Source organism: Nematolebias whitei, chromosome 21 (assembly GCF_014905685.2).
Source record: "Nematolebias whitei isolate Nwh7 chromosome 21, NemWhi1, whole genome shotgun sequence".
In the NCBI taxonomy this organism is placed as follows: domain Eukaryota; kingdom Metazoa; phylum Chordata; class Actinopteri; order Cyprinodontiformes; family Rivulidae; genus Nematolebias; species Nematolebias whitei.
In genome coordinates this window covers 30,977,052-30,987,911 of record NC_056518.1, presented here as the reverse complement: position 1 = coordinate 30,987,911, position 10,860 = coordinate 30,977,052, and the positions used below count along the sequence as shown (strand labels likewise).

Sequence of the window (10,860 nt, the reverse complement as noted above, 5' to 3'; positions counted from 1 at the left end):
ACACGGAGACATTTGGACAAGAGGACACCAAACAGCAGAAGAACACAGGGAGACATTTGGACAAGAGGACACCAAACAGCAGAAGAACACGGAGATCAGAATCAACCTTTATTGTCACTGCACAGAAGGACAACAAAATTGCATTTCAGTAGAGCCGTACCAAGAAAACAACATGGGTAGACGGGGTGCCTGAGGCTGCAGCCTCATGTGAAGTGCTGCCCTTTTCCTTTAGATAAGGAAAAGGGAAAACATGAGGAAAGAGGTAAATAAAAAGAAATATCTCATACAGTGTCCTTGACGGGACACAGTGTGAGGTTGCAAAAAATCCTCAGCACAAGAAAAAACATACTGGTGACAAAGGCATGTGGAATGGGTGAGGGTGGGGTCCCAGCACAGGCCGCCCAAGTGAGCGACGCAGCCACTGATGCCTTTGCATCTACCTAGGTTGTTGCACCCGGAGAGCAAAATGAGGGGGGCCAGCGAAGACTGAATTTGAGGGGAAGTAGTCCACGAACACTGTCCAAATACTGCCCCCCCCACCCCCAGCCATAGTCCTGATAAGTGATGGTGCAGTGTTCATCAGCTGGCTTAGTAGAGGTCTGACACAGGTCCAGACATTTGGACAAGATGGCACCCAACAGCAAAACACCGGTACATACTGTATGTGGACAAGAGGACACCCGCAGGTCCAACAGCAGACCACATGAAGATATTTAAAGGGTATGGATTATATTTTATGTATGGGTATATTTTATGGAGATAAAACAAGTTAAAAAAATCTGTTTTAATAAAGTTTTTAATAAAAAAAATAAATAAATAAATAAATAAAAAAAAAAACTTTGTTAGAAAATAATTTTGGACATCATGGATGAAAATCCACCGTAGCAGCAGGTAATAATGTAACTTCCTGGACAGGTGTTCATGAAACTCCCAGTATACCTGCAGCTCAGTGACTCTTGAGGCAACCTGATTCAAGATGGCCACCACAGAAAACAAACATGTTTGTACGGATGTTGAGCTGGAATCTGGGGTGGCAACTGAGAGTCATCCCCAACACAGACTCTGAGGGCTACTTGATGGTCACTCAGGCAGCGGGCGATAAGCATTCCTTCAGGGAAGGCTACTCTTTAATCAGCTGTTGTCAGGTTGAGGAGGAGGAACAGTCTGACTTTGGACCCAGTGAAGGTTCTCAGGTTCTCACCACAGAACTGGACTCAAACATCGGTTCCTGCAGGGTGACACTGTAAAGGCAACAGGTTAACAGGAGGGAAACCCAGACATCTTTTTCTCCAACTCCTCCTGGAGGTCTGGCTTGGGGTCTTCTCCCAGAGGAATTTGCTCAGAAACCCCACAGAGGGAGGCACAAGGAGGCCTAATCAGAGTCTGAACCTCAGAGAACTCCTCAAGGAGGAGGAGCAGAACTCTTCTCTGAGCTCCTCCTCCAGACGATGGAGCTCCTTCTCCTGATCTCTGAGGGTGAGCCGGGGCTCCCTAGAGAAGATAATCAATCATTCACCTGCTTGGACCCAGGTTCTGGTTCATCAGTTCTGATCCAGACCTCCTGACTGCAGGTGATGGATGGAAGGAGCAGTGACTCCAGAGCTCAGCTCCTTACTCACTACAACAGACCGGAGCAACACACAAGTTAGTGCAAACCATGTTCCCGATCTGTGGGTCCACCTCAGTCAGAGCTCATCCGTCATCACCTTTAGATGATTGAACAAGTCTCATTTACAGATTGAGAATAATCCCACTGAAGGCTGTTAAAATCCAGGTTTACTGCTGAGTTAACAGATTATAATCTTTCAGGATTATCCAGTTAATCCAGCTCTTTGACACCGAGTGCATCTGACTTCTGTCATTTCTTTATTAGGAACAACTCAAATCAGTTCAGCCTCCTTCTGCTTCATCTGCGTCCTCTGTATGTCTGTCCAGATACTTCATCCTCCATCTGCTGCACAGGTGAACGTGTGAGTGTGACTACATGACTGACAGCCAGAGCTGGAGAATCCCTGCCTGTGGGGACGGGACTGGGTTCTGGTTCTGGAGCCAGGTGATTGACGTCTCTTCCGTGTGGATAATTCTCAACAAAAGAGGAGACTGTTGGTCTAATTTAGCTAATGGAGTGGGAACAAGCCGAGGAGTAAAGCTGGCACACGGAGACAGGCAGGAAGGCCTCCGGGGCGTTTAGAGTCGAGAGACGAGCCACGCTCAGGTGAGAACGTCAGCTGCCGATTGGTCCAACAGAACACCATAAAAAGCTCTGGTTCAGGTCTGAGGACCGCACAGAGACCAGGACTGTGGTTCAATTTGGACCGCATCACAATCAGGAAGTTCCTCCAGAGGAAAAATTGAAAACTCAGTGCTCTTCAGACAAAGAACATTAATTTTTGTTTTGATCCCAAAGAGGAACTCCACGAGATGACGCTGCAGAGGAGACACGTGCACAGGTGAAACACCCACATTAAGAAACTTAAACTCTTATAATCTTTCAGTGATGTTGGTTGTTTCACCGTTTCACAACTGACGGAACAAAACCCCTCACCCGCAGCAGGACTGCAATTGTTCTGATCTGGGTCCTGGTCTGGACCTCTCTCGGGCCTCCCTCCCCCGGCTGGGCGTCAGCCGTCAACCTGCGGTGCTTCATCGGCTGTGCGGTTCGAGAGTTCACCTTTCTGGCCAAGAAGCCCGGCTGTGGAGGGCGGCACATCACCACCGACGCCTGTTGGGGACGCTGTGAGACCTGGGAGGTGAGGAGGAGGGGGTCCCCCTCTGTAGGGGGTCAGCTGGGGAGGAGAGGGTGCTGCGTAAAGAATCAAACATGACATTCAATCTAAACATCTGAGCTGCAGCCAGGAGGACAACAGCCAGTGTGTCAAAAAGATGGACACAAGCTAGACGCTCAAAACTGGGACAAACTTAATGATTTGCGTTTGTCTCACTGAAGTCTGAGTGTTGAGGTGAGGACCATCGAGACGTGCAGCTTTGATCATTTTGTCAGAGCAAATGTAAGTTTCCACCGCAGTCTGTGAGAGGACCCGCCAGTCTGCGAGAGGTTCTGCAGTGACCGTCATGCAGCAGATAAATGACCTCTTCAGATTTTTAGATTGTATCAGAACCTTTTTCTAAACTCTGGAGCACTTGGGGGTAAATTGATCTGGTTTTTTTTTTTCCTCTCTCTAGAAGCCGGTCCTGGAGTCGCCCTTCATCGAGTCCTACCAGAGGGTTTGTACCTACAACCTGACCCGTTTGGTCACTGTGAAACTGCCCAACTGTAAAGCCAGCGTTGACCCGACCTACACCTACCCTGTGGCCCTGAGGTGTTCCTGTGGCGTCTGCCTGACCAGCACCACCGAGTGCACAACATCTGTCTGAAGTGACAACTGGTTTTTCTTCATCTTCATGTAGAAATCTTTCAGTCAAGCAAAAGTCTACTTGGATTTAAATGGCTCCATTTAGCAGCTAATGTCCTTCAACAGCTTTTAAACAGAGCAGTTTAATCTGTTCAGACCAATTAATTTATATTTACAAAAGTAAAACCAGTAAATTCAGTTAAATATTTGTCTAAAAACATTTCAGTACAGTGGTGTGATTTGATGGACGGGGGATGCCGTTTCATCTGTTAGTCATATTTAAACATTTAGATTGTTTGAACTGCAGCATGTTTAAATGTGGAGTTCCTCAGGGCTCCAGTTTCAGTCCTCATCTTACCTGAACCTTAAATGCTGACTTTTATAATAATCCGTTTCCATTTAGATAATTATTGGTTTGTTTAAACAATAAAAGCATTTATCATCAAACTGTGTCTAAAACAAATACCAAAGTCTTGTAGATCAAAAGGAATTTCTTTGGTCTTTAACTTAAAACATAATTCTGTTTAATAAATAAAACATTTAATTGTTGACGGTTTGTGTTTATTTTTTAAATATATAAATTTGGTTAAACTTTCTCAGATTAAAATAAACTGTTTAAACTTGGATTGCTACATTTCATCATTTAAAAGTGTAAACGTGCAGTTACATGATCACCCACCCTTTATGGTGAGAAATACCAAATATATCAAACACTATTATTTAGGACATCAGACATTTTCTGCATCATGTGTGAGACACATTTACCGTACAGCACCGGGAGTTAAACTAAAATCTGTGTTTGGATTCTCTGAGTTTTCATTAAAATAAATAAATAAAATTACAAAAAAAGCAAAAAACAAACCCACTATCTTTATTAAATTTAGGAAAATTATTAATATCTATTCACTTTAAAGCCATTCAGATTTTAAACTCATACCACTACCCCTGTCCTGGTTCAGGTGGACCAGAGACCTTCAGACAGAGGTGAATGAAGAGTCCTTCTAGAACCCCCAGAGACGGACTGTGGAAGACTCTTGGAGGGTGGCTGGACTCATGAGGTCTACAGCTGGACTCTCTGGATTAAAATGCTGATTGTTTGGTCCATCTAGGCCTCTACAGAGGTCTGAAAACATCCTCTGAAGAGAGGTTTCACAGGTCCAGGTGGTCTGCTGGGTCCTGTTCTGGGTCTGGTATCCTGTCTTGGTTCAGGTGAGGTTTGACCCAAAAATGCAGACAAAGAAACAAATATAAATAAAAACGATCTACCTTACAGCTGGAGAAGAACCTGGACATGCGTGGAGCCGGACCAGAAGACTGAGGGTCTGGGAGAACTCTAACGAGCAGAGTGGACACACCTGAGCCTAATGACAAAAGGGAACAGGTGTGAGTGGGCGGGGCAGAAGCTGAGGAGCAGGAAGTGACTGAAGGAAGGTGAAAATAACACAAAGGAGCAAAATTAAAAACCACAATCACAAAAAATAACCCAAACAGGACCAAAACTCAGCGAGGACATTCTGAGGAGCACAAGAGGTTTAAATGATGGTTCAGGTCCAACTCATTTAACTTCCCCGTTCTTTACCCCGTCATGGCTTAAAAATCCTAAACTCAATCCTTATTCATTAAAAACATCTAACCCTGAGCATGATGCCATCAACCTGTTTATTTGTCATGAAGATAATCCACTTCCTGGTGTCTGGTTTCATCAGTCAGGATCAGAGTAAAAGCACGAGTCGAGTGATTTGTTGCAGCTCAAGGAGAAAAACAAAATATTTCAACAGTAATAATAAAAATCAGCAGGAGAGCTCAGGACTAAACTATTTTTATAAACGTTTCAGTGAAGAGGTTTTCTTCCTCTGTCAGACTCAATGCATCAGAGCGGACCCCCACTGCTCCAGCCTTTAAATGCCACCTCATTGGGGGGTGGGGGGTGGGGGGGGCACAGGAAGTCAAACATTAATGTCACCCGAGCATCAGGACGTCCTTCCTGCTGCTTCAGCCGTTACATGATCCCTCTCAGGCAGCAGAGACACAAACACAGGTGGTGTCTGAAACTGGAGCCATGTTGGAAACATCTGGGGTCACATCTGTGTGAAGGAATCCTGTCACACGCCACCTTCGTACCAAACATCTGTCAGCTACACCAGACTACAGCTGTAAACCCGACTCAGTTAAACGTGTTTGTCTGTCTGTTCGATTAGTCGTGGCAGCCATCTTGAATCGTCTTGACTCCAACGTGTTTTGTTTACATCAGTGTGTTCTGACAAGTTCTTTAACTGAAGGAACCAGAACCACAAAGCTCGTGAGTAACTGTGGAGGACGGATCATCGGCGACCCGTTTGTATATTTAGAAGCAACATATTTGGAGCTCGGAGCGTTAATGAGCAGATGAACTCACGAAGAGCCAAAGTTTGGTCTGAATCTGTGAAATCTGCTTTTTACCAAATGTTCCTCAGCTGTGATGGTCGTCATGGAGATGCTAGGACAATTTGCACCACAACTCTCACCACTTTCTCTTTTTATTCTAAAAACTTATTTGGCTAAAATATTTAAAGTGTGTTTCTCCAGATTGTCAGGAAGTAAAGCCACGAGCTTGTGCTGGCAGAAGAATCTGAACCAGGAGGTCCAGAGAACTCTGTATCTTCTTCCACCCGTGCGTCTCTGCTGTAGGACTGATGGTTCTGTATTCAACCCCCCCCCACCCCCAGAGGTCAGAGGTCACCCATCCAAACCCTCATTGACTTCCATTATGCATGAGCTTCCAAACAGGGGGGCTCTTTTTTAACTACCGGTAGTTATATCTCCTGCAAATCACACATGAATGCTCCCAGGTCAAGAGCGTGCACGTTGAGCACTGAGCCACAGCTGAAACTGAAAATTCAAAGTTAAAACAAGCAGAACAGGAGCTAAAGTAAAAACTGTTGACGTCAATGGAACCGAAGAGGTTAAAGTTGAATAATTTGAAGTTACACAAATCGCCTCTCCTGAACGAGCTGAACGTTTTGATTTAAGAACAGTTGAAACAGCTGGATGTATGTTCCGATAGGAACGTTTTTCCACCTGAAACGATGGATTTCTGCGGCCTCTCCTCGTCAGGATGAACTGCAGGATGGAACCACAAACAGAACCGTCAGGATGACTGGCACCACAAAGGAAGTCGAAGGAAACATTCACACTTTGCACCAATTAATGTGTTTTCCCTCTGAATGTGTCGGCGCTCTGTTTCCATCTGTTCCAGGAGCAGTGAGGAGGCGTTAATGGGGGAGCGTGTTCTCCTTCTTGGCACTCAAATGAGGCTCGGCTCAGACTTGTGGAGGCTTCAGACTCCTCGAGCGTCCGGTGGAAAGCTGCAGGTACACGAGCTGCTCCCGTCAGCAGCAAACCAGGCGTGAGGATTCTCCCTCTGACGGTAATTAGCGCCAAAGATTTGGAGCTTTTTACACCAAAACCAGAAGCTGGTGAAGCGTCTGCCTGGATCAGCTGCACGGACTAATGCATGGAAACATCGAACAGAATCAACATTTTAATGAAGTCGCAGCTGTCAGATCACCTCACTGAGGGGTTCAAAGTGAACTAATATTTCATAGTAAATGTGTATACATGTGTGTGTGTGTGGGTGGGGGGTGTCCAAATGAATATTGTTTTAAATGTGAGGGGTGCACGTCCCCTTCACATATAATGGATGCAACGCCTATGAGAAGAGGGAGACAGAGCAAAGAGATAGATCCTGGAGACTTGAGGGAGACATTCATCCACATCCTGGTGCCCCTGGAGGAGCCAGAGGGGGTGTGGGGGCGGTTATGTCTAGGCTCTAGGCCTTGGCCATTATACCACTTCTGTACATTAATATTACCATTCATTTTCATTTTTGGTCACCCTTTAATCATTTGAGGAAACTACACTTCTAAGCAAAATAAGAACTAGAAAGTATAGTGTCCTCAAGTGAGCTGGTGGTTTGGTTGGTTTTAGGGATGCACGATATTGGATTTTTGGCCGATATCCGATACCAATACTGATATTTTCCTAGACCTACTTAAAGAGACTGCATAGCTTTCTCTGCTGTGGAATTAAAATACATTATTCTGCATGGTCTTTGTCAGTTTGGCCTGCTACCAAATGCAGATGCCAAAAAGGGGCTGAAAATGATGCAACACTTCGACTTGGATTATGTTTAATGTCCAATTTGTTCGTGACATTTACTCCCTCTAACACAATGAAAACACTCAAACAGTGCAAATTTGTAAATTTTCACAAATCTAACCTGCTCACAAGGACAAGTGCATAAGTAGTAGTGCATTAATAGATATACTTGAAAGTTTATTACATTAAAAATTAACTTAAAACAGAATCCTTTTATATTGCTGAGTTATTTTGATGGAATGGCCGATGTCTGATATTTAACTTTATCGCCAACATCGACCGATACCGATACCATGCCGATAATATCGTGCATCCCTAGTTGGTTTATATATATAAAACTACAAAAGAATAAAACATGGTGGTGGCCATCTTGGATTTTGACATGGCAACCCAATTTTTGAAAGAAACTTTTCTTATGCCTAGACACACCAGGATGTAAGTCAGTACCTCACTTAGTGAAGTTGTCATGCTCACAACACAGACGGACTGATGGAGCAAATTTTCATTTCCCCCCTCCCTCACACATGTTTGTTAGGATGGCACAATTACTTAATTTGAGAACCTGGGCGGGATCAGTTACCTGAAGCATGAATAAAGTATTGCGTTATGCTTTGATTGACAGACTGTTAGCCAGTTGGGAAGAGGTGGAGGCGGGACTTTTGTACTGAGGGCTCAGACTCCAACTCTAAAATTCAAGATGGCGGCTCCTACAAAAGGGAAATGTTGGCTCCAGTCTCGAACAATAAGAGGAGACGTCTTTATGTGCCTTACTCAGCTTGTTCTCAAATTTCCAGCTCAAAGCAACAATTAGCTCAGAGAACAGATGTTCGCAAACATCACCTCAGTTTTCTTTGTAATGAGATCCGTGGACAGGTTTGACAATCACATATTTTTTACTCTTTCTTATAAAAACTGTCCATTCTGATGTTGTCGAGCAGAAAGCAATGACAGAAGGTTGTGTTATCAGGAAACTGTTTTTGCTCTCTGCTGCATGATGACTCTAATCAATCCTGCCCATTTGAGTTTCGTTTCTCATCATCCAGAGTGAGGGGCCTTACATCATCGTCATCCCGAGAAGTTTGTCATTACAAGTCATCTTAGCTTACAGGTCATCTTATCTGTTGTTGGATTTAAAGTGAGGAAGGAGCCAAAAAAAAGAGTCTGACTCCATGTTTCAGCTTCAGCTTTAATCAGTTTCAGCTTCAGATGGTTCCAAACCGCATCAGTGTTTGCATAGCTCTGCATCATCTTTGATATACGTGAGAAGAAATGAAGCGTGCTGCTTTAAAAGAAGCACAGCAACCATCATCAAAGACAAGCTCATCAGTCTGAGGTCACATTAAAGAACAAAGGAGCCTGGGTGCCCCTGAGCAAGGCACTTAGCCCTGATTTCTGCAGGGAATATGCTCAGAGTGCGGCGGGAAGAGGGAGGAACAGGAAACTGACCTGACAAAGGTTTGAATTCAACAGGTGAGTTTAGAGATTAATAAAGGCTCCGCACTCAACAGAAACTAAACATGGAGCTGAGAGTTTGAAATTAAAAATCCTGGAGTCTGCCTGAGAGGCTGAGGGTTTGATCTCTGATGAACTTCCTGTCTGACCTCTGAGGAACTTCCTGTCTAACCTCTGATGAACTTCCCGTCTGATCTTTGATGAACTTCCTGTCTGACCTCTGGTGAACCTCCCGTCTGATCTTTGATGAACTTCCTGTCTGACCTCTGATGAGTTTCCTGTCTGACCTCTGTAGAACTTCCTGTCTGACCTCTGATGAGTTTCCTGTCTGACCTCTGTAGAACTTCCCGTGTAGATCCTGACAAAAGTTCTTAAAGAGGAAGATTACGTTCTACAAGCAGTGAAGAACAACCAACACCTCTGTCCACATCTGGACTCCGTGTAGGAGACATGAACATGAGTTCAGATCAGGTGACAGAAGTGGGCGGGGCTTAGATAATGTCAGGATTGTGATGTGCTGACTGTAATCAAACGTGGACAGTTGGATTCTTTATATATTCATGGCAACCCTCCAGAAAGACAAACAGTTACAGAAGAAGAATCAGGACAAAAGTCTTGAGAAAACCCACATTGATGGCTCCACTCAGAAAGGTCCCTGACTGGGATTCAAACCAGCGACCTTCTCACTGAGAGGCGGCAGCTCTACCAACTGCATCAGCATCTGTGGTCCAACTAAACTAAAAGTTAAAGCTACAGAAGGACATTTTTTAAATCTTTCAGGATCTTTTTAGCTCCCTCAGATCAGTTTTTTTCTTTTGTTCCAACACTCCAGATGTAAATCAGGATTAATATTAATGCTGTCATTTGTGACTATATGAAGTCTTGATGATGGCTGCTGTGCTGAACTTTGTCTTATTATTAAGATTAATATTAGTACAATCTTATTATTATTAATGATGTGTGTGTGTGTGTGTGTGTGTGGTGTGTGTGTGTCAACAGAGAGATTATACACATCACGAGACACGAGTGTGTGAGACAGAGATACTTTGTCCTCTGTCCTTGGTATGGGTTCTGTGTTCAGTGGACTTTCTGTGGTTCTAACTGTTGTTAACTTGTTGTTCCAGTTTTATCAAAGTGCATTCTCTCATCCCTGAATCATGCAGAGGGATGGAACAGAAAAGAGAAAACTTACAGCAATAAATAGAAGATTATTCCTTATGTGGAGGCATACAAGCGTAGTAACGAGCAATGCATAGACACACGGGTTCTAACAAGAACAATCTCAGGGTTCACCACATGTTTCTTCTATCACACAAAATAAAATCTTCAGGAAGTAGAATCTAAACCTGACTCAAGAAGATCTTTGCATCATCATATCTGTATTTACTGGCAAAGTTCTTACATCATATCTGTTTACTGGCAAGGTTCTCGCATCATATCTGAGTTTACTGGCAGGGTTCTCTCATCATATCTGAATTTCCAGGCAAGGTTTCTACATCATATCTGTTTACTGGAAGGGTTCCTACATCGTATCTCTTTACTGGCAGGGTTCTTTCATCATATCTGAGTTTACAGGCAAGGTTCCTACATCATATCTGTGTTTACTGGCAGGGTTCTCTCATCATATCTGAGTTTACAGGCAAGGTTCCTACATCATATCTGTGTTTACTGGCAGGGTTCTCTCATCATATCTGAGTTTACAGGCAAGGTTCCTACATCGTATCTATTTACTGGCAGGGTTTTTTTCCCATCATATCTGAGTTTACAGGCAAGGTGGCTACATCATATCTGGTTATTGGCAGGGTTCTCTCATCATATCTGAGTTTACAGGCAAGGTGGCTACATCATATCTGGTTATTGGCAGGGTTCTCTCATCATATCTGAGTTTACAGGCAAGGTGGCTACATCATATCTGTTT

General features: G+C 43.9%; 1 protein-coding gene across 1 annotated transcript; it reads left to right on the top strand.

The window, feature by feature from the left end:
• The first annotated feature begins 2,421 nt into the window (after window positions 1-2,421).
• On the top strand, window positions 2,422-3,375 carry gphb5 (glycoprotein hormone subunit beta 5). Its single transcript, XM_037694815.1, has 3 exons — window positions 2,422-2,450; window positions 2,552-2,750; window positions 3,184-3,375. Exons 1-3 carry the CDS (start codon window positions 2,422-2,424, stop codon window positions 3,373-3,375), a joined length of 420 nt encoding a protein of 139 aa, XP_037550743.1.
• The last annotated feature ends 7,485 nt before the right edge of the window (window positions 3,376-10,860 follow it).

Excerpts from the sequence above, each read along its gene's own strand:
- gphb5 (XM_037694815.1), top strand. The coding sequence starts at position 2,422 with ATGACGCTGCAGAGGAGACACGTGCACAG. Across the intron at positions 2,451-2,551 it reads CAGAGGAGACACGTGCACAG|CAGGACTGCAATTGTTCTGA; the intron begins GTGAAACACCCA and ends CCTCACCCGCAG. Across the intron at positions 2,751-3,183 it reads GACGCTGTGAGACCTGGGAG|AAGCCGGTCCTGGAGTCGCC; the intron begins GTGAGGAGGAGG and ends TCCTCTCTCTAG.